At 40.7% G+C, this 24,198-nt stretch overlaps 1 protein-coding gene across 1 annotated transcript; it reads right to left on the bottom strand.

Annotated features, from left to right (window-relative positions):
- Positions 1 to 3,647: 3,647 nt before the first annotated feature.
- LOC142641064 (B-box zinc finger protein 22-like) lies at positions 3,648 to 21,950 on the bottom strand. The gene is made up of 4 exons (XM_075815435.1): positions 21,877 to 21,950; positions 5,743 to 5,932; positions 4,664 to 5,098; positions 3,648 to 4,164 (listed from the first exon to the last, which is right to left on the bottom strand). The coding sequence occupies exons 1-4, from the start codon at positions 21,888 to 21,890 to the stop codon at positions 4,141 to 4,143; spliced, it is 663 nt and encodes a 220-aa protein (XP_075671550.1). The 5' UTR covers positions 21,891 to 21,950; the 3' UTR covers positions 3,648 to 4,140.
- Positions 21,951 to 24,198: the final 2,248 nt, after the last annotated feature.

Here is a 24,198-nt window from a genome sequence, read left to right as displayed (position 1 = left end):
TTTTCCCTGTTTAGACCGGATTTTTTTTGTTCCAAAATAACCTTGTACCCTAGGTTTAAGTAGAGACAAAACTAAAAGATAGTTTGGTAAAAATACATGTCTAACTTGCACTAAAACATTGCCTGCAAAATAGGAACACTCTTCCACTAACCCACTTCTTCAAAGTAATTATATGTTTATTTATTTATTTTTAAATAGAAAAATAAGTTAAACACCCCACGTTTATCCAAAAACAAATCTAAATATATATATATATAAAAAAAAAAAACTAAAGGGCAATCCGGAATTTTTTTTTTGTTCTAAAATACCCTCATATTCCTATATTTAAGTAGAGACAAAACTAAATGACAATCTAGTAAAAATACAACCTTAACTTTCACTAAAATATTGCCTAAAAAATAGGACCACTCTCCTATTGGTTTTCAAATTTATTTATCCACTTATAAATTAGATTCGATCTAAAAATAAAAATTATATATATAAAATAAAAAACATAGATTTTTTTTTTGCTACTACCACTAAAAAAAAAGCCTCATCGCATGCGCAAAGTGCGTGCGATGAGGCTAGTTTTTATTTATTTTTTTAATATAGCTAAGATTTTTTTATTATTATTTTAATGTGATAAAATGTTAAAATAGAAGATATAGTACAGTGTAAAATGATGTGATAAAATAATAAAGTAAACTTTTAGTGCTTCATTATTATTATTATTATTATTATTTATTTATTTTTTTAATGAAGAGCCGAGGCTAATGCTCTTTACGTGGCCTAGTTTCAGGTCAACTTTCAGAAACAGACTGCTACAACTTTTTGAGCCTGAAGAAATGAAGTTTATTTGTTGGGTTTGTCACTTTTGGGCTGTGAAAGATTAGCAGCTAACGTTATGGCCCATAGAGGTGGAAAATAAGTGTCATTAATAATATGCACAATTCGTATTAAGTTATTTTATTTAAGTTCTCTAAAAAAAAAAAGTTATTTTATTTAAGTTTTACTAAGATCTTAACTTGGTTAGACTTTGATTTTTTATTTCAATTTGAATTTTAAGCTCTGTTTGTTACGGTATTGACATTTTCTAAAAAAAGAATCATTTTTTTGAAAAAAAACATTTTATAAAAAATTATCTTATTTTTTTACGTTTGGTAGCACTTAACTTAGTGTGAGGTAAAGTTGTTTTCCATTAAAAAAGATAATTTTTCTCTGACCCATTTTATTTTGATACTATCAAACACATGAAAACATAAAAAACTTTCACATAAGGTTTTTCTAAATATTTCCTTCTTTGCTTGATGTGGGTTCCTTGTGTGCTAATCAGATTTGGTTAAACTTGATTTATAATTTAAATTTAATTTTTTACTAAGTCACCTTATTTGCTTGATGTGGTTTCCTTACGTGCCCTCTTGATTGACTTAATTGTTGTATGATTAGGAAGTTTGGAGGGGTCCTTATTAAAATGTGGCTACAAATATAAAGATAGAGACTAGCCCACTTGGCTTGACGAGCTTGGATGCTTAATACCTTTCCAAACTCGTTGGACTCAAACTTTGAGTGTAGACCTCTACATAGAGGTTAGTTTAATTCCTAGACCTAAACAAGTGGTGACTCCCATTTCTCCACCTTAGCCCACTTGCTGGTGGTGTATTCCTGAACAACCATGTCTAGGATGGTACAATCACACTTCCATTGTTGTTTTGATGAACAATAGCATTTTTTTGTCTCCAAACATGGTAAACAATAACCCATATAGCTAGTTTGCATATAACAGCCCTCAAACTTTTTCCTTCACCCCATGCCACTATATCATTCCATTTGACTTTAGGATTTGAGTAATGCAAGGGTTCCTACAAGTTTTTCTACCTAGCTTTTACAAGTCACCAATTATAAAAATAATTTTGATATTATTTTATTATGTTTTTGAGATTCACCAATCACATTAATTGCCATTTTAGTTTGTTAAAGTTATGTTGTAAAATTTGGAGTATCTTTAACATTTTCTTTAAGGTTTATGATAACATACAAACTCGACAATTTTCCAGATTCTTTGAGAGAAAATGTACTCAAAGAAGAGTTGCTCCCATCTTTTTAATCTTGTTTTGCACAAAACGCACTGAGAATCAGTGTTGATATCACACTGCACAAACATACTAGGTCACCAATCTCTTATGCATTACAAGCCACACAGTAAAAACATGTTTGTGGATTGCTTGAGGGAACCATAGCAATTTACCATTTTACCTCAGGGAACCTGATTTCTTAGATCATTCCAAGCACTAACACATGACAATTGTACGGTCTTGCGTGGCACTTATACTGGTTTGTCCTCAACTCATAGTTCTACCAAAGACAATCAACTTTGGATAGTAATCAGTTCCTTAAATTGAGCATGCTTCCATTCTCAGTACCATTAATTATTCATAATACTCATCAATAGAGCTAGCTGCATCATACATTACTCTATGATCATATTTCAAGTAGAGAATGCCATTAGAATTACCACCAATCATGCCATAGAGACATATTCTCACCTTAGCCAACTTCAAATTTGCTGGGATGCCTAGTGATATTTCTAAGACTTAGAATCTTTCTCCATTACTAGGTGCGTTCTTGAGGGGTCTTCACCAGCTAGAAACTCTTACCCTTGAGAAGATTTACACGTACCCGTAACCCAAGCCACCCAGATAGAATCTGGCTGAGAAAACAAATCTCAAATAATTACAGCCGTGTTCCACTCATCAGGCCTTAGCCTCCTACAGACTTTGGTTTGCAAACCAATTCCTAATTGACCTTTGCTATAGTTGCTGATGCCCTAGAGCCACTCCACAATGAGCTACTCAATTTCTGCTCCACAACTTTTATGACCATCTTTGGCAAGATGAACAACCTCGACCAGTATACTTGAAGGCTGAACAATACAGATTTAGTCAGCTGAAGTCTGCCTGCATAGGATAGCATTTTGGAAGACCACAGATTGGTTCTGACCGTAATTTTATCGATGAGTGGCTCACAATCCTTTTTGAAGCGGTACTTCAAGATACCTTACAAGTTACAAGGAATTTTCCCACTATAAACTCTAGCAAATTCAGTATCTATTGCTTAAGGAAGATGAGACAGAAGCAATAAAAATTTCAATCTTAGCATAATTGGCTCTCAAACCTGAAAGTCCTGTAAAGCAATTTAGAGCTTCATGTACCACTCTTATCACAGATTGGGACCAGCTCCCAAAAAACTATTAGGTCTTCGGCAAAACGTAGATGCGTAAGATAAAATGGAGCACACTAGGTAATTAAAAGTTTCCAAACTGTTTTAACTCCTTTTTTTTAGAGACTTCGAAAAATCCTCCTTTGCTAGAACAAAGAGGTAAGAGGATAATAGAACCCCTTGCCTGAAACCTTTACTGCCACCCCTAAAGTAGCCCAATAGCAATGCACAAACCTTGGGGGCTCCAATAGCAAGCAAACAAGAGATCACGAATTTCCACTCAATCAAGTCATATTATAAGAGTGGATCTGAGTAGGGCTTTATCTTTTTAAAAACTCTTCACTATTTGACTACTTGTAGAAGGAAATTTCAATAGCTGATTTATTCTTGGATTTCTAGACTTTGATACAAGTTCTAAGCTAACAAAGTTGGGTTACAAATTTTATTTTATGAATTTATTTGTTGCTTTTCAGACTTTAGCAAGTAGATAATATGGTTGCCTTTCATGAAGAAAATCACACATATAAAGAAATCCAAGAATAAATCAGCTATTGAAATTCATAATTTGTCATCAATAGAGATAAACCAAATCTACATTAAGAAAAGAACCCAAAACCAACATGTATAACTAGGTGAACTCAAAAGCCAAAGCAAACTATATGAAATTACAACACTTTCCCCTCTATCTTTTCCCCATAAGCAGCTTTTGGATTTCTAATGCCTTCCCTGTGATAAGTAGATGGCATTCAAATGGTGCCAATAAAGTCTTTCCCGTGTTTCTTGACCAGTGTATACTCTAGGCTGCGGGTGAAGAAGGGGCCATGGCACTGCCCATGAGACATCGGTACGTAGTCCAAGCACTCTTTCATAGAACTCTTTTTCTATTGTTTAGTAGAATTTCAGAGCAGTTGAAATTCCATTGCTCCTGCTAAGGGTGAGACATAATTACGCACAGTATCTGCCATAAACCTGTAAGAAGCTAACATTGTTTTAGGTCCTTCCAAATCTACAAATTGAACAAAGATATCAAATAGTTGACAATTCGGAAGATATAATCTACTAGTGCACTTAAAGAAAACTAAGAAAACTTCTCTTCTTCATCAAAAGAAAAAAGAAAGAAAACTCCTCTTCTAATCTTGCAAAAAATTATAACAAATTTTTTTTCTTTCAAGGACAAATTCCATACATAATGAATTTATCATTATTTTATTGCTTCAGGGGATTGTGGGCGATGTGATCTTTCAGAAGGTAAGCCCCATGCATACAGTGCAGATCCATTGCTATATCATAATCAATAAATATATTGTGAGAGCTCTCTATTGGGCCATGGTTAAAAAAATCTCATATTTCAGTCTTTGGTTCACACTAGCCCATAAAAGAAGTAAATAACTGTTTTGGTTGCCAAACAAGGGCTAAAGCACTTCAAGGTTGGAGCATGATAAAATTGCAGTAGAAGAAGGAAACATACCATAGATGACACGCAGTCCATAACCCCATAATTCTGACTAAAACCTGTCAATCCAAGATGTTCATCTAAGCACCACTCTGGGACACCCCCAGGAATGGTACCTCCTCCAGCTAATGGTGCCTCGTTTGTTGGAAGAGTCCCATTTCCACTTAATTGTCTGGGCATAAGTTCTTCACTTTCAACGGTGAATGAAACCATTCCACCCCTTTTGGACATTGGCTGGGATAGCATTGCTTCAGAAACTTTTTCTACAGAACTCAACTTCTCCTTGGTAGAAGACGCGCATGGTTCTGTTGCTTCAAGCCCCACTTTCACCCCAGTTAACAGAAACCTTTGGTGACTAGACACGTAGGAGTTTGCTGTGTGTATTGCAACATCACATTTCCTACAGAGTAAAGCTCGATCTTCTAGACAGAAGAAATAGCCAACAGTTTCCTACACAGTAGATAGTCAGTTTAAATATTGTTTATTTTGTTGAAAATTGAAAATTTATCATTAAAAATACTATAGCAAAATAATTTTTAAAATTGAAAACACTGTATAACACTTATTGCTGCGTTTTTTCCTGGGCTGGCCTATGAACAATGCCGTGAGACCCAGCTCCAAAACGCATATTAATTTCTAAGCAAACGCACGCTAAGTAAGCATTTAAAAACATAAGCTAATTCAGGAAAATCTTATGTTTGAACTGCTTAGAGCGACACCATAACGAATAATTGAACTTTTAAAGCACAGCAACATTAATTTTACTGATAAGAATATATCAGATCCGAAAACTTACAGCATTAATCATTAGCTACTTTTTACTTTTTCAATGACTTTGAACACTTGCATTTTTAGATTTTTTTTGTTTCATAACTCAAATCAATTAATTAGATATCAAATGCAGGAAACCATGTCAATGAATTTAAAATTACTACAACTTTCTTAGATTCATCGACCATGCCTTCACAGCATGAAACTTAATTAAAATTAATTACAGAGCGAGCCTTGTACTGTAGTTCAACTTTCACTTTCTGGCGTTTTGGAAATGAAAACGAGAAACTGAAGTTATATATGAAAGAGAGCTGGGAAATTACCTGGCAGATATCGCAGTTGGGCGTGGTGGAGGAGGAAGAGGAGGAGGAGGAGGAGGAGAGAGGGATACGCTGGTGCTTGCTGGCCAGTTTGTTGGCGGTGTGAATCTTGTGGTCGCACGAGCAGCAGAGCACTGCCTCGTCGGCGCAGCAGACCACGGTGGCTTCCGCTGTCTCGCAAGCGTTGCACTGTTGTAGAGAGGGAAAATTCCCGACCTATCACAAGCTGACACATCATACTACCAAGTCCACAAAATACAACCAATTACAAAGCGCCACGTATTGCTGCTAGGTTTTGCCATCGCTATTCAGAAACCAATAGAAATTTGCCAAGTGTCATTGAAATAAAGGCATGAAACTGCATCAGCTATCACAGTGTAAGCAATGACGATAGCTCCGCACTGCGTGTAAGCAGTGACACAAGCACTCAAGACATGTAAGCGATGACACAGTGCGGCCTCGCACGTGTAAGCAAAGTGACACAAGCACTCACATGTAAGCGATGACACAGCAGCCTCGCACGTGTAAGAATGACACAAGCACTCAAGACGTGTAAGCGATGACATAAGCGGACCAATCAAACTCCGCCACGTGTCGCTCACCTACCCCTAAACTCCTATAAATAGAAGCCTTCCTAAGACATTTAGGAAGAGAGAGAACAGAGGACAGACACAGAACAGAGAGAAGGAAGAAGATATCTTGAGTTCAGAAACCCAGAAGCTCTGCCAGGATCAAACCTCAAAGCCTCCAAGCAATTCAAGAACTTCAACCTCGAATACAAACAATATTCGAAGCAAAATCATCCAAACTACTCGTCCAGCATCTCAAAGTTCACCGGAATCAAGCTCAAAAGCCTCCGTAAACCTCAACAAACCATAAATCAACAAAGCTCTACGGAATCAAGCCTCTAAAGCACCGAAGAACTTCCACCACAAACCCTCAAACACGAAGAACACGAAGAACACGAAGAACACACGAAGAATACGAAGAACACGAAGAACAAAGAATTTCTAACAAGCTCATAGCCGCAGATTCATTGTAATTCCGTTTCAAAGATCTTCGATCCATTCTACCAAATTGAAGAATATCTTATGTTCAAATCAAAATCACATTACCACAATTCCAATCAATAAATCTTTCAAGGAGATCGAATCAGAGGATCACTCTTTTGTAATTACAGAGAATTGTACCACACATTTATCAATACAAATTCATATTTGTGAAACTATTTTACTTGTTTGATTTATTTCGAACTAAGAAATTTAGTCGTCTACAAATTTCGGCACGCCCCGTGGGACCTCTCTCGCTCTCATCTCTTTCTCCTTCAAAAGAAAAGAAATTCGATCTGCTACTAGCTTCGATGGCTTCTAACAAGAATGCTCAAAAATCGGTGATGGATGCTTCCATTGCGGATGATTATATCGGCCCAATCACTCGTAGTCGATCCAAAGCTCTTGATCAACCGCAACCCCAATCAACCAAAGAAAGCAAGCTTCATAACATCATCTCTCTGGACTTTCTTGCAAAAAGGAAAGCCACTGCTAAGGATTCATCTCGCTCGAAGGATCTTGAGATCAATGATGAATCATCCTCGACGTAGACCTTTTCTATCAACTCTTCAACTGTGATGAGAAGCCTAAGGAACAAAATGCCTTTGACTCATCCTGTCTCATCGTTTTCTCCATCATATCTAGAGGTCATGCCAGTAATGATGACCAACACCTCTACTGTGGAAGAAAAGATGGCTGAAATGGAACAAAGGGTCACCCTTCTCACAAAAGCACTTGAAGATAAGGACGTCCAAATTGCAACTCTGATGAACAAACTAGAAGTCCAAAATTCGGGTGAATCAAATCCAGACCTTGAGCACCCTCCTGGCTTTACCTTGAAGGGAGAAAACGCTAAGGGTGATAAGGGAAAAGGAGGTGAAGGCACTTCTCAACAAGGACATTCCACCTCAATGGCCTCGATATCTGTCCAACAACTGCAGGACATGATAACAAACACCATACGAGCACAATATGGAGGTTCTTCCACACATTCTCTCATGTATTCAAAACCATATACGAAGCGCATTGACAATATGAGAATGCCAAATGGGTATCAACCCCCCAAGTTCTTGCAATTCGATGGCAAGGGAAACCCTAAGCAACACATTGCTCACTTTGTAGAAACATGTGAGAACGCAGGGAACTCGCGAGGCCTCTTTGTAAAGTGCTTGTTCGTTCACCGAAAGGGAATGCCTTTGATTGGTATACGACTTGGAACCCGAGTCAATTGATAGTTGGGATCAGTTGGAAAGGGAGTTCCTTAACCGGTTTTACAAGACGCGCCGCACGGTAAGCACATGATGGAGCTTACCAATACTAAGCGAGTGGAAAGACGAACCCGTTGTTGACTACATCGCCTAAGTGGCGTTCTTTGAGTTTAGATTGTAAGGATAGACCGTCCGAAATATCCGCTCGTAGAAATGTGCATCCAAGGCATGCATTGGGGACTTCGTACATCCTACAAGGGGTAAAACCCCGAACATTCGAAGAATTGGCAACTCGTGCGCACGACATGGAATCGAGTATCTCTTGCCATGAAAATGTGAAACCTCCCGTACCCGAAGAAAAGAAAGAAAGGCGAGAAATAAGGAGGAATGACAGAATACAAAAAGTAATGTCAAACACTCTATGAATGTTAACCCCCGCCCCCCCAAAATTTCGACAGGAAATGAAAAGGCTAACGAGAAGAGACCCGAGGGGGGTCAACGGCGTGAGACGCGTCGCTCATCACTCAAGGAATGGGAACAAAAGGTGTATCCTTTCCTTGACGCTGATATACCCGAAATGCTAGAACAACTGCTCAACTTGAAATTAATTGAATTGCCATAATGCAAACGACCGGAAGAAGCAGGAAAGGTTGATGACCCGAACTATTGTAAGTATCATCGCATCATAAGTCATCCGATCCAAAAATGCTTTGTTCTTAAAGAACTCATCATGAAGCTAGCCAAGGAAAGGAAAATCGACTTAGATGTTGGTGATGTTGCTCAGTCAAACCTTGTAACATTTGCTTGCGAGTCGCCTAGTTGCATGTCTCTAACTACTAAGCAGAGGGTGAATACCACGTTCATCCGATTTGGTTCTTTGGAACCCGTTCAAGTTCAACTCTCACAAAAAGCATCCGATTATAATTCAAATGATGACAAAAAGTCAACAATGGATGAGGAAGAGGGTTGGACGTTGGTTACTCGTAAGAGATGGAAGAAGAGACGAGTATTCCCTCTTCATTTGATCACCCAAGAGTCCAGAAAAACACAAAACCAAATTCAGCCGCAAATCGAAGAAGAAAGAATGATAAAAGGAAAGAAAGACTAAGAACGGAAATGTGCGATGATTCGGCCCAAACCCAAAAATTTCGAAGTCTTGTCACATTGGAAGAATTTTTCCCCATAAAATTCTTTCAAAACAAGTCACGAGGCCGTTCACACGGCTCTCGTTGTGAGATTGATGAAAAACAGGAAGGTGTTGACCATGGTAGTTCAAATGAGACTTTGTCGCCTTTAGAACAACTCAAAACTCAGGTTGATAAAGTGGAACCCTCACAATCCTCCACCTCACCGAAAGAAGGGATCACCCAAGCTCTTGAAAAGCCAAAGATTTACACTCCTTGTGCCAATACACTTCAACAAACACAGGAATGTTTCGCGTGCTCCCCAGACTTGACTTTCACTGACGAAGATCTATTGTTAGGCCCTAAGCCTCACAATCGTCCACTTTATGTCTCTGGTTATGTTCGTGAACAAAAAATTGATCGCATTCTCATCGATGGAGGCTCGCTATTAATATACTGCCGAAAATGACAATGAGACGACTTGGTCTTGCTATGGAGGAATTATCACACAGTCGCTTGGTCATACAAGGTTTTAACCAAGGAGGACAACGCGCCATCGGCATGATACACTTGGAGTTAATCATTGGAGAATTGACAAGTAATATTTTGTTCCATGTCATTGATGCCAAGACAACCTACAACATGTTGTTAGGACGTCCGTGGATTCATGGGAACGGAATAGTGCCGTCAACTTTGCATCAATGTTTCAAGTATCTTCAAGGTGGAATAAAGAAAGTAGATGCCGACTTGAAGCCTTTTTCTGAAACTGAAGCTCACTTTGCTGACGCGAAGTTTTATGTAGAAGATGATATCCCTAAAGAAGTTCTCCCAAATGAAGTCCCGTCCATGAAAAGCAAGGTGGTGAAAAGAAGCATGTTAAATTCATCACTAGAAAGGATGTTCCTTCCTCAAAGGAAGATCCACGACATGGGAATAACCAAGTCCTAGCGAGTCTACCAAGCAATTCAGAAAGCGTATGAAAGCTCTACGCCTTCCAATAACCCTCCATTCCTCCGTTATGTACCACCGTCACGCCGCAAAACGGACAATCACCATTCACGGAATGCCTTCAATCTACAATAGATATGCGAAGACCTCCTACAAAGCTCACGATGAAGGATGTAGCCATGTTGAAAGAAAATCATGTAATGCCTTTAACCTCATCCACAAATCCTTTGCCCTCAAGGCCACTAAATGGATTCGTGAAGTCTTCACAAAGTCCGACAGAGCATGGTATTCTACCAAGTGAGCGTACGAAAGAATGGTTTCGACCCAAAGGCATATAGGCTATTAGCCAAAGCAGCTATGATTTCTCAAAACAAAGCGGCCTAGGGAAACTAATCTTCCAAAGCCACCTGGAGAAAAGATGCACGGCCTTAGTAAAACGCAAGGAAAAATGCGACTTGAAGGGCATGAAATTCCTATCCCAAAGACCGGAATAGGTTATACTCCGTAACCACCAGCTTAAATATGGATCAATAAAAGAAACAATGCTTCAAGTTCCCAATACATAACAGAGAGGTTGATGAAAGTCCGAATCGAGAAAAGATCACTCTTCATCACGCATCTCGCATTCGATCGCATTAAGGCTTCATCGTCACGAGTTACAGTGTTCGACAGGTTGAATACGGCTTGTTTAACGCAAAGTCGGGACACTTTTGCGTGTGGATCAGTCTTTAATCGATTGGGGGCAACAAAAAGGCCCATTGATACTTGCTCTGAAAGTTTAATAAACTTTGAGGACCAAAAGGAGGAGAAAACTAATGATGAGATACGTAGTAGTATTCCTTCACGCATGAAGCGTAACTTTATCTTGGATATCAGCACTGAAGGAGCTCTCAAAATCAAAAGGCGAACGATTGTACACACAAGTCAGTCATTCGTCCACAATGAGCAAAATGAAGAAGTATCATCCTCGTTTCACATTACAGTAGAAGAAGATATACTGTCAGATGATGAAGCCGCAAAGAAACTGAGGTCAATAAGCTAATTGAGGCAGGCTTCATCCGTGAAGTACAGTATCCGGAGTGGATCGCTAATATCGTCCCTGTCAAAAAGAAGAATGGACAAATCCGGGTGTGCGTTGACTTCCGTGATCTGAACAATGCATGTCCCAAGGATGATTTTCCGTTGCCTATCACTGAGATCATGGTTGACGCCACTACTGGTCATGAAGCCTTATCTTTCATGGATGGCTCTTCTGGTTACAACCAAATTCGAATGAATCCTAAGGATGAAGAGTTCACAGCTTTTCGTACCCCTAAAGGTATTTACTGTTACAAAGTGATGCCTTTTGGATTAAAGAACGCTGGTGCTACTTATCAACGAGCCATGCAAAAGATCTTTGATAATGTACTTCATAAGTACGTGGAGTGTTATGTCGATGATCCGGTGGTTAAATCAAAAAGGAGGAAGACCATCCGGTAGATTTGCGATCCGTGTTCAACCGCTTAAGAAAGTATCAGCTTAAAATGAACCCTCGCTAATGTGCTTTTTGTTTATCATCCGGGAAATTTCTTGGTTTCGTTGTTAGGCACCGCGGTATTGAAATTGACCAGTCCCAAAATTGAAGCCATCCGAAAATGCCGCAGCCTAAGAACCTGCGAGAACTTAGAGGCTTGCAAGGAAAACTAGCTTACATACGACGATTCATTTCAAACTTGGCAGTGTCGATGTCAACCTTTCAATAGATTAATGAAAAAGGATGCACACTTTCAATGGGATGAGGCTTGCAAAGAATGCTTTTGCGCGCATCAAAAGATACTTGCTTAATCCTCCAGCTTTAGGTGCTCCTATCCCCGAAAGCCTTTGGTGTTGTACATCGCGGCACAAGAAAGGTCTCTAGGTGCTCTTATGGCACAAGAAAATAAAGAAGGGAAAGAAAGAGCCCTTTATTATTTGAGTCGGACTCTCAATGGAGCCGAATTAAATTATTCTCCTATTGAAAAGACGTGCCTCGCTCTTTTCTTTGCCGTAGACAACTTGGAACATTACATGCAAGCACATACGGTCCGTTTGATAGCAAAAGTGGATCCGGTTAAATATGTCCTCTCCAGGCCGCGTGGTTTCGGGTCGCATAGCTCACGATGGGCGGGTCCGCTGCAACAATACGACCTTACATATGTTCCGCAAAAAGCCATCAAAGGACAAGTATTGGCGTACTTTCTTAGCTGATTCACCCAGTTCCATCCGATTGGAGTTCTCGATGATTTTCCAGGACGAGGATGTGTTTTACATTGAAGTAATGCCACCATGGATGATGTTTTTCGATGGGCCGCACGTCAAGAAGGAGCGGGGGCAGGTGTAGTGTTTGTTTCTCCACAACGACAAATACTTCTATATTCGTTCTCATTAAGTGAACTTTGCTCCAACAATGTAGCCGAATATCAAGCATTGATCATTGGTCTACAAATGGCCATTGAAATTGGCATATCGCATCTCGAAGTCTTTTGGGGATTCCAAATTAATTATCAACCAAACCTTGGAAGCAAGATGATGTCAAGAAAGAGAACCTTGTCCCTTATTGCAAATATGCGAAGAAGTTGCTCGCAAATTTTGAGGCAATTACATTGGAGCATATACCGAGTGGAAGGAGAATAGACAGCCGATGCTTTAGCCAATTTGGCTACCACCTTAGCATTATCTCAAGAAGAGACACCAAAGTTCGTCGTTTCCCAAAGGTGGGTGGTGCCTTCCGTGATTGAAGAAGAAAAAGAAGAAAAGCAAGCCAACGTCATCTCGTATGCCTCGTCGAAAATGAAGATTGGCGACAAACAATCATTGAGTACCTTCAACATGGAAGACTCCCGCATGATGTACGCCACAAGACCGAAGTTCGACAAGGTGCTGCTCGATTTATTTACTATAAAGAAACTCTCTTCCGCCGTTCATTCGATGGTTTGTTTCTCCGTTGCTTAGGAGAGGAAGAGGCTAAACAAACCTTAGAAGAAGCTCATTCTGAATATGTGGTGCACACCAATCGAGGTCCTAAGTTACACCACAGATCAAGCGAATGGGTTACTATTGGCCTACGATGGTGCAAGATTCCATGGAGTATGCTAAGAAGTGCGAAGCTTGTCAATATCATGCAAACTTCATCCATCAACCACTGTAACCTCTACACCCAACCGTAGCTTCTTGGCCTTTTGATGCATGGGGACTTGACGCAATAGGACCATTACCAAAATCATCTCGGCGGCCATTTGTACATCTTGGCTTGGACCGATTACTTCTCGAAATGGCAGAAGCCGTGCCTCTTAGGGAAGTAAAGAAAGAGACGGTGGTCAATTTTATCCGAACTCACTTGATCTATCGGTATGGTGTCCCTCGATATATCATAACCGATAATGGCAAACCGTTTCAGTAATAGGTTGATGACAGAGTTGTGCGAGAAATTTGCATTCAAACAGGACAATTCTTCTATGTACAATGCCCCAAAGAAATGGATTAGCCGATGCCTTTAACAAAACTCTTGGCGCTTGTTAAAGAAAGTGGTATCCAAAACTAAGCGAGACCGGCATGAAAGAATTGGAGAAGCATTACGGGCATATCGAACAACATTTCGAACGCCTACTCAAGCAACCCCGTATTCTCTCGTTTATGGAGTAGAAGCTATCCTTCCCTTAGAACGCCGCATCCCATCACTACGGACGCCATTCAAGAAGGATTAATCAAGAGGAAAAAGCCAAGCTTAGGTTGCAAGAGTTGGAGGCACTGGATGAGAAAAGGCTCGAGGCCCAACAACGCCTTGAGTGCTATCAAGCTCGTTTGTCAAGCGCATTCAATAAAAAAGTTAAACCACGATCATTCCAAGTTGGTGACTTAGTCCTCGCTGTTCGAAGACCTATCATCATGACTCATCGTACAGGCGGTAAGTTCACCTCGAAATGGGATGGACCTTATGTTGTACAAGAAGTCTACACTAATGGAGCTTACAAGTTGATTGACCAAGAGGGTGTAAGGATCGGCCCCATCAATGGGAAGTTCCTCAAACGCTTCTATGCTTGAAAATCAAGAATTGCTCCTCGGTAAGAGCTTAAACTACCCACTGCAGCACTACAAGAGTACATGATGTTTTTTTCCATTACCTTTGAAAGTGCACCAATAAGGAGAAATTAATCCCACTTTATGTCACCATTTGTGAGTGTGGCGTAGTGGTTGGATGTCCATGTCACCCTTAAGGCCAAGGTCTCGGGTTCGATTAGAGATGATACCCACTATTGCACAATTGGTACCCATGAAATGCCGTGGGGTGTAGGGCAAGGATTACACACGTGAGCCCTCCCTTTTTGTGAAACTAAAAAAAAAAAAAAAAAATCATTGAACTACGTAATGACTTGATCCCTCTCGAGGGTACGTAGGCAACTTAGTACCTTTTTGCTAAGTTCAGTCACTAAAAAAAAAAAAAAAAAAAAAAAATGGTTTCATTGTTAAAACATGAAAAGAAAAGAAGTAGGAATAAGTCTTCTTTATTGATTAAAGGAAAATGGTACAGAGAAAGCATGATGACACGTATGAAAGGAATTGAAATACAAAAGATTACGACATCCATTTTAAGTCTTTCAAACTGGAACGACGATCTTCCAAAGAAGGTTCGTATCCTCTCTAAAGCCTCTATATCTTGGTCTTCAAGAACGGGAGTGGATTTGACTTCTTCAAGTTGTTCCTCCAAAGCTTGCACAACGTCGTCTTGTTCAACTTGATGAGATTCGATTTGAAACAATGATTGTTCTAAATGGCCAAGCTCGGTTTGCAAATTAGCCATCCTCAAAGTAACAGTATCAAGCTCGGTCTTCAAAGATGCCTTCTTATGTAATGCCTCAAATAAGGAGGAATTCAACTTTAGTCCCGCGTTGAATTAAGACAGCGAACTTGGTCGTGTAGTCGCAGATTCTTTCATCTTCAAATAGTCCGCAACACCCTTGCAATATTTGTCAACATTTTCGCGCAAGTATTGAGGGTCCACTCCAAGAATGGCAATCTCACTATAAATTTCATGTGCTTCGGCTTCGTGGGAGGATATTGTCTGGTAGAAAGATTCGAAAGCCTCGTTTAAAAGAACATCTCCCAAGATAAGCTCCCCGTCCTACGCACAAGAAATATGCACCTTGGCATGGAATATGAGGCTTCCGGGAAGGTCGATTGGTTGCAAGGGAGAAAGAGGTGTCATTTCGTCTCAATTGAAAATTTGGATGACGTGCCGCATCAAGCAAACTTACGCCTCAGATCCGAACTCTTCGTAGATGGCTTTGAGGTAGAAGACCGACTATGTGTAAAAAGATGTGCATGATCAAGAGAAGTCTCCGCATCAACACCTTTCATTGGATTCTTCGAATGTTTCCAACTAGGATTGAAGTCGTCACACACCTCCTTTTCGTAAATTTCAATGGCATCCCTAACTCGGCATGTGCCAAGCGAACCTTTGATGCTTTGACTTGGTGCAAACTTTGACAAGGGTTGTGGGATGTCTAAATCTTGAAGATCCCCCTTTCCCTTCGAGGCTTGTCGGGCGTCACTAATTTAACAGAGGAGGCAATTTCAACTAGTAAATTTGTTCCGTTGGTAAAATCAGCTTTACATACTCCTTCCCACCATTGTTGGTAGCTATGTCTGACTCGGCTTCCAAAGTCCGACGCAAAAGCCAAAAATGAGTACCTTAGAATCTCGTGTTGCGGAGGTGAAAGATTGGTAGAATTGGTACGTATCCTTTTAAAGAACCTCGTATGAATTTCTTCCTTTAAGTCACTTGGAATGTCTTGATGAAATCCAAAGCGCCGACCGAATCGGTGGGGGCTATATGCTTCTACAATGTGTTGGTCTTCACATCGAAATGTCAAATACCCCGAAGGCTCATAAAGTATCCGAACCTCCGAATGGATAAACGATCATTATCAACAAATGTCTGGTCATAGTTTCTACTAAAAGCAATTCCTTGCCAAAAGAAGTCGGGGTCGGCCGCTTTCGTGCGGACAATTCACGTATACGTGCAGAACCCACACCCGAGTATTTAGTCATCAAAGGAGGGGATAGTTTGGCATGAACGATGCGTTGCTTTTGAAAAAATGACCCACCCAAGCATAAACATAATGAATAGCAAAACTAGCTCCGTACTTGCTCGAGTAGAAGAGGAAGAAATGGTGTTAAGCCCACGATAAATGCTAGCCGCATCTGGGGGGCAAGGCCAAATGAACGACCATTGGCCATAGAACTAGCAATCTTGAAAGTGCCGGGACGGATGCTATTCGCATCCTTGTTAGGAAAGACAAATATGCACACACAGAAAGGAGTGCCGATAGGTAAGTCTCCTCCTTTGAGTCACCCTCAATTTGAAGATCCGCAAAGACCCCGTGTTCTTTATCGACCATGGTCCGTGCTCGTTTATCTCGCCAAAGGGATTCCGACTCCACTCGGGAATGGTTGCCCGTCTCACGGTTTTCGGGAGCCGGGTACTTGCTGTTTCCTCGTACCAAAAAGTAATCCAGTACGAACGCTCACTTTCCCTTGCCTTTTCATCCGGTTTTGAAGGTGATGATACGCCATGAAAAGGTAGCGGCAAGCATTGTGCGGTAGATAGGGTCGTCCTTCGTCATTTGTGCCATTTAGCTCTTGTGCATTGGGTACCACTTCATCATAAAATGCACCGGTGCAAGGAAGTCCGCCAAGAATGCAAAGATCCCATGGTGTGATAGAAATTTCCCCAACTGAGGTATGGAGGGTATTGGTAGACGGACTCCAACATTCACACAACGCCTTCATGAGATTCTCATCATGATCATATGTGAATAGAGAGGCAAAGACAAAGATTTGGTAGAGGTGGACCGCATCAAGAAGGTGCTTACACCGACCAAGCACATCTTCTAGCCAATCCCAATAAAGAAAAAAATAGGAAAACCCTCCATTCATGCTAAAGGAAGAATCCCAATTGGCGCATTTTGCAATTATCTCTCGTCCCAAAGTGTTGTACGACTTTGACTTGGCAACATTTTTGTGATGCGAAGCAAGAAGAGTAACTATCTCCGGATTAGAGTCGCCATCAGAGTGGATAATTTGTGACCATTTTGGCAAATTGAGAGGATAAGAGTTACGGCCCCATCTCTCTGAAAATCTTCCAATAATGTGATGACGAACAATCAAAGTTGTAGCCTTTGCATCCTTGTCGTCATTCTCTTTACAAATAAATAAGGCTGTTTATTTCCCGATCTTCGAATCCTTGAAATAAAGCATCATGATTCCCTGAAAAAAAAAAAAAAAAAAAAAAAAAAAAAAAAAAAAATCAGTGAAAATTTTAATAATAATAACAAATAAATAATGAATTTAAAAAAAATAATAATAATAATAAAAAAAAAAAAAAAAAAAAAAAATGAAATATCTACACTTTTATTCAGAAGATTACACTTTGAATAAATGTATGCATGCCCGTAGGGCTTTATATAGAAAATTTCTAGGATAAACAGACAAGAAAAAGGAGGAGAAGTAACAAAGTTCAACAAATCAAAGCTTCCCTTCCAGAATTTTCAAATCTCCTGTCAGAGCAGCCACCATAATGTCTTCATCCTGTCAGAGCAGCCACCCTAATGTCTTCATCCTGTCGTAGCCACCCTAATGTCTTCATCCCTGTCGTGCAGCCCACCATAATGTCTTCATCCCGTCGTGAGGCCACCGAATTCCCGCATCCTGCCGTGGCGGCCACCACAAAATAAGACCGCAGAAAAAGAAAGCCATAAGTTCCAACAAAGACCCACGACTTTCTCGTCCAAGTTTGTGAAAATCCAGGGACCTTATTTCACAAATCTGACACCACGAGTCTTCTACACCTTCGATCCGCCAAACCCGAAAGTTATAGGCCGAATACCCGCCACGCGCCACCACGCGCCGCCACAAATTCTCGCTGACCCGCGGGTTTCTCATTCAAAACCGAGCAAATCTATGCACAATTTCACAAAACCGACCATATAGCAGCCTTCTACGGCCTTGTAACTACAACATTTGAAAATTTCAAGCCCAAACGATGAGCCACGCGCCGCCACGCGCCGCCGAAGGTCCGCAAGCCCGGCCGGGCTCAGTTGCACGCGCTCCCACGCGCCGCTGCATGATCCCACGCGATCCCACGCGCCGCAGCTCTCACGCGCTTCGCACGCGCCACGCGTGACACGCGCCCTGTGTCGCCGACGTCATGGATGACATCATCATACCGACCCGGTTCAACCCGAGAAACCCGGACCGGACCGGACCGACCGCCTAAAAAAAAAAAAAAAAAAAAAAAAAAAAAAAAAAAAAAACTTTGACAAATTAAGACTTTAACCAAAAAAAAAAAAAAAAAGTCAAAATTTTCAAAATGGACCTGTCCCACACAATTTTTAACGTACTTTCCAATTTTGGGGGCCGTTTATTCAACCGAGACACGAAAATTGCACAAATATCCCAGTTTCTAAAAATTTGACTTTTGCATAAATTTTGACCAAAAGTCAAAATTTTTAAGATTGACCCGTCTTGTTCAATTTTTCATGTACTTTCCAATTTTTGGGTCTATTTATTCATTTTGAGAATCCAAAATTGCTCAAATACCGTGATTCTACAAGCCTATTGGCTTTGATGTAAACTTTGACCAAAAATCAAGATGTTCAAGCAAAACTTGTCCTATCAGGTTTTCGCAAAGATTTTGATTTTGAAATCTAGGTATTTGTTTTGGACTCAAAAACTACATCCGCTTCTCCAAAGTACTAGCGGTGTCCAAAATTTAAGCTCTCAAGATCATAATTTGAGACCCATCCATTTGGTCTGGATTCCCTCAAAATTATCCTCCAGACTTGATCAAGGCTCCCCTTTCAAAAGCAGACGAACTCTCACAAGTATGTCTCAAAATTGAAATTACATTCGGGTCACTACTTCACTTTATTATTTTCGTTCCCTGCCTACCCTCTTCAACCTAACGTTCCCATTCGCGCCTACCATTCTCATCCGCCGTTCCCATTCTAGCGCCTACCATTCTCGTCCACCATTCCCACCGAGAAGTCTCATCCGCCATTCTTAAACCACCCCTACCATTCTTCATCTCTTCACTATAAATAGTGAGGGCGGGATCTCGTTAAATCCATCAAGAAAAAAAAACACATACACCGAGTCATGAAATGAAGATTTGCTTCTTTCAAATTTTCAAATCCTCCTTCTCACAAATGGCTTCTCACTATGGTCTCGTCATTCTCAATACCGAGCAACCAAGATCACTTCATGATCAGCTTGAAATCAACCCCTTCATGGTTCAGTAACCCTTCTCACAACATCATCACCGTTTTAGGATTCAAACAAATTTTGTTTCCTCACATAATGACCACGTTTGTTCATAGAGTTATTCATAACAAGGTCGGCATCGTTGTTCCATGCTTTCTTGGATTTGGTTCACTAGGAAATCCAAGTCCAAGCCAGAGACACCCGTTCTTGAGACCAGAGCTTCCATAGCTCTCTTCAACCGTTTGGTCTCCCAATAGAAGCGGTGGTTCGGAACAAACAAGAACTTGGCTGGTTTCTAAAACCAGGATCACAAGTTAGCTCCATCTTTCATTTGTTATGCTTTCCCAATAAAGTTGCATCAAGTGAAGATGGTAAGAAGTGTTGGGGTATCCTACAAATTGTCTCCCATCCAACACTTGTGATGACCTCCAAGGTACCAAATTATCGAAATTAGCCTTTGGTGTCTAAGAAGGGTCCCCAAAGCCTCATTCCATGTTTCCACCAAAGCACGGGGTCCAAAGGTCATCATTGCGGTACCACAAAACACACTTTCTCGGAATTACTCCAACTTAAGATCAGCTTGAAGAATTTCAGAAAATATACTTCGAAATTACTTCAACTTAATGTCCGTCGGCATGGTCCACACACAGCGCATTCAACGACTTGTCGACGGACATCATTCAAGATGCAAATGCCCCACATCCGAAGGTGTACTTCCCAGAGGCATCTACACCAGAGAGTCCCCAACATGCAGTGGTCGTAGGGCCATGGTGTCGTATGTCTCACCCATCCACTTTGCTTCATCACTATCTTCTTCACCATCAACATCAACAAACCCAAAACACTTTTCCGAAATTACCCCAACTTAACCCGAGTGATGCGATAACGCAAGCACATTCAACCACACTCCCACCTGTTCTTTCGTAATCCGAAGTATACCCTTCGCATATAACTTCACCAGGAAGTCCTTAAAAATAAGAGGCTAGCTCCGGAGCTCGCATGCCGTATGCCAACATACTCACCTCTTCTCTATCTTCAACACCCCGTGATCGCCACCAACGATCCAAAATACTCTTCCGAAATTACCTCAGCCTTAACATCTACCGAAAGGTTTCAATCTTGCAAGTACCTCCAACGTCTTGCAAATAACTTTCAGCCCCACCAACCCCCTCCAAGTACCATTGAATACTCTTCTGAAATTACTTTGACTTAACCTTTGCTCGAAAGCTCGGTCACACGAGTACATTCAAATACGGGCACCCTTCTCAGCCTCATCAAAACCTTTCATATGGGTGGGTCTACTCTTCTGCAATTACTTCATCCCGCTAAAAGCTCCACCACCTTCACTATTTCACTAGAAGAGTCAAGTATAAAAAGGAATCCACTTTCTTTCAAGACTCATTCATTCACCACACTCTAAAACTCGTGTGCATGAACGAGTCTCGAGGGGCATTTGTAGAGAGGGAAAATTCCCGACCTATCACAAGCCGACACATCATACTACCAAGTCCACAAAATACAACCAATTACAAAGCGCCACGTATTGCCGCTAGGTTTTGCCATCGCTATTCGTAAAACCAATAGAAATTTGCCAAGTGTCATTGAAATAAAGGCATGAAACCGCATCAACAGTGTAAGCAATGACACAAGCAGCCTCCGCACGTGTAAGCAGTGACACAAGCACTCAAGACATGTAAGCGATGACACAAAGCCTCGCACGTGTAAGCAGTGACACAAGCACTCGCACATGTAAGCGATGACACAGTGCGCCGCACGTGTAAGCAAAGTGACACAAGCACTCGCACGTGTAAGCGATGACATAAGCGGACCAATCAAACTCCGCCACGTGTCGCTCACCTACCCCTAAACTCCTATAAATAGAAGCCTTTCCTAAGACATTTAGGAAGAGAGAGAAATGAGACGGACAAGATAGCAGAGAGAAGGAAGAAGATATCTTGAGTTCAGAAACCCAGAAGCTCTGCCAGGATCAAACCTCAAAGCCTCCAAGCAATTCAAGAACTTCAACCTCGAATACAAACAATATTCGAAGCAAAATCATCCAAACTACTCGTCCAGATCTCAAAGTTCACTGGAATCAAGCTCAAAAGCCTCCAGAAACCTCAACAAACCATAAATCAACAAAGCTCTACGGAATCAAGCCTCTAAAGCACCGAAGAACTTCCACCACAAACCCTCAAACACGAAGAACACGAAGAACACACGAAGAATACGAAGAACACGAAGAACAAAGAATTTCTAACAAGCTCATAGCCAGAGATTCATTGTAATTCCGTTTCAAAGATCTTCGATCCATTCCTCAGCCAAATTGAAGAATATCTTATGTTCAAATCAAAATCACATTACCACAATTCCAATCAATAAATCTTTCAAGGAGATCGAATCAGAGGATCACTCTTTTGTAATTACAGAGAATTGTACCACACATTTATCAATACAAATTCATATTTGTGAAACTATTTTACTTGTTTGATTTATTTCGAACTAAGAAATTTAGTCGTCTACAACTGTATCTGTATCTTCATCTTCTCCACTCACAAAATTCAAAACTCTTTTTAAGTCTCTCTCTCTCTAAACCTCCACTTCCAGGCAGGGTTTAAGCCTTTACGGATAAAATGTACTGTTCTATCTAATCTAGTATTACAAAAAGACATGAGTTGAGTTGAGTTGGGATTTTAAAACTTTTAGGAAGGGCGGCGGGGGTATTTTCGGGAATGTCTGGCGATGACACTTGGCAAGTGGCGACGTAAAGTGGAGTGTGGACACATTCAATTTGATTTGGGCCCAACCGAATTGGCCCAAATTAAAAATTAGGCTTTTTTTTTTTTTTTTTGGAGAAACCACTTGATACTTTATTGGAATTGGTTTGCCAAATTGGCTACATCTTATTGAACAACTGTGAATAATGGATTGGGGACTTTCTCCATCCAAACTACATAGTTAGAGATGTTATTAGAATATCTTGCTAGACTGTGTGCTAATCTATTGTCTTCTCTTCTGCAATGAGAGTATAACAATTTTGAATGACAATTAGAAAAAACAATGGCATCCTGAAGTAGTGGCTCCATTAAAGCTATTGACTGACCACCTACCTTGAGTGAGTTAATTATAAGTTCAAAATCGCCTTCAAGTACTGCTTCTGTGATGCCTATTTCCTGTGCAAACTCCAAAGCCCATGCTGCTGCTATTTCTTCTATCTCAATTGGTTGAAGTGCTGGTGCAGTGAGTTGAGCTAAAGATGCTATAACAACGCCTGTGTGATCTCGGATTACCACTCCTATACCGCTCCTGTTTTCCTGCTTGAAGATTGCCTCGTTAAAATTTATTTTGAAGCAACTTGCATCAGGTGGCTTCCACTTTATTCTTGCTCGTGGCATCGTTGGTGGTTGAGGTGGAATTGTGGCATTGTATTCATCTAGCCTCTCCTGCGCTTGGACTGTGATCAGGTCCAATGGGCAGCACGGTTTGTGAAGTCGAACCTAGTTCCGCCAGTAACATATGCCCCACATCATCATCACAAAAAGCTCCGGATTGCCATGGTTGTTGAGTATCCAAGATAAGAGCTCCTTGAAGTTTGTGGGGCTTATATTCTAGCAAGAACTCCACTCCAAAGATGTCCATGCCAAACTAAGCTTGCTGCATGACCATAATGCGTGTAAAGTGGTTTCCTCATTCATCAAGCACCGTTTGCACAGAGGATTGTCTGTAATGTGTCGTCGTCTCAGGTTTGCTTTTGTAGGGATAGATTCACGACAAGCTCGCCACATAAATTTTTTTTATCTTGTTTGGAACTCTCAAATCCCAGATGCTATGCCAGAATTTCCTGTCCTCCACCTGTGTTTCCACTGCCCCTGCTTCTTCAACCTTGCACTTCAAAAATCGGTATCCGGATTTGTAGTTGTATTTCCCAGTTTGTGTTCACGATCAATACAGTTTATCTTCGATTGGAAATCTTGACAGTAGAATTTTTTTTATGAGGGTAGCTTCCTCAGGAACAAATATACCATCAATAACATCTTCATTCCAAATCCTTATGTCTTCTTTAATGAGTTTGTCAACCATGGCTTCCTCGCACCCCTCCAAAATGGGTGATAATACACGGGTAGGGGGCTTAGTTGGTAACCATGCATGATGCCACACCTTCACTTTCTGCCCATTACCTATTCTCCAACATGCTCCCCGTTTGATGACATCACGACCTTGGAGTATGCTTTTCCAAGCATATGAACCTTGACTTGATTCTGCCGCCTCCATAATTATGCAATTTGGAAAGACACGTGGTTTGAAGACTTTGTAGGATAGTGAATTTTTATCCTCCATCAACCTCCAAGCTTGTTTAGCCAAAAGGGAGTCATTGTGCAAGATTAAGTCATGGAAGCCCATACCACCCTCACTTTTGGCTTTTGTCATCTCACCCCATTTTAGCCAATGAATCTTTCGATTCTCCCCTCGTTGTCCCCACCAAAACTTCCTAACCATCACCTCAATTTCATTGCACAACCCCAATGGTAATTTGAAGCATCCCATTGCATACGTTGGAATGGCTTAGATGACTGCCTTAATGAGTACCTTTCTTCCAGCTAGGGAAAGGAGTTTACCTTCCCACCCTTGCAACTTCCTCCACACTATTTCTTTAAGATAATTGAAGCTTACTTTTTTTCCTCTTCCTGTCAAAGAAGGTAACTCCAAGTATTTTTCATAGTGGTAGATTTCACGAACCCTCAAAATCTCTTTGATGATTTGGCAGTTTGCTTCAGTAACTGCTTTGCTGAAGAATAAGGCTATCTTGCCCCTATTTATTTTTTGACTTGAGACTTCTTCATACAATGATAG

Source organism: Castanea sativa, chromosome 6, assembly GCF_040712315.1.
Source record: "Castanea sativa cultivar Marrone di Chiusa Pesio chromosome 6, ASM4071231v1".
NCBI classification, from domain to species: domain Eukaryota; kingdom Viridiplantae; phylum Streptophyta; class Magnoliopsida; order Fagales; family Fagaceae; genus Castanea; species Castanea sativa.
This window is presented reverse-complemented; position numbering and strand designations above follow the sequence as displayed.

What these genes read in the sequence shown, in the direction of transcription:
- LOC142641064 (XM_075815435.1), bottom strand. An exon ending in CCAACTGCGATATCTGCCAG is followed by an intron (nt 5,099 to 5,742) that starts GTAATTTCCCAG and finishes TCTACTGTGTAG; the next exon opens with GAAACTGTTGGCTATTTCTT. An exon ending in TGGACTGCGTGTCATCTATG is followed by an intron (nt 4,165 to 4,663) that starts GTATGTTTCCTT and finishes AGCTTCTTACAG; the next exon opens with GTTTATGGCAGATACTGTGC.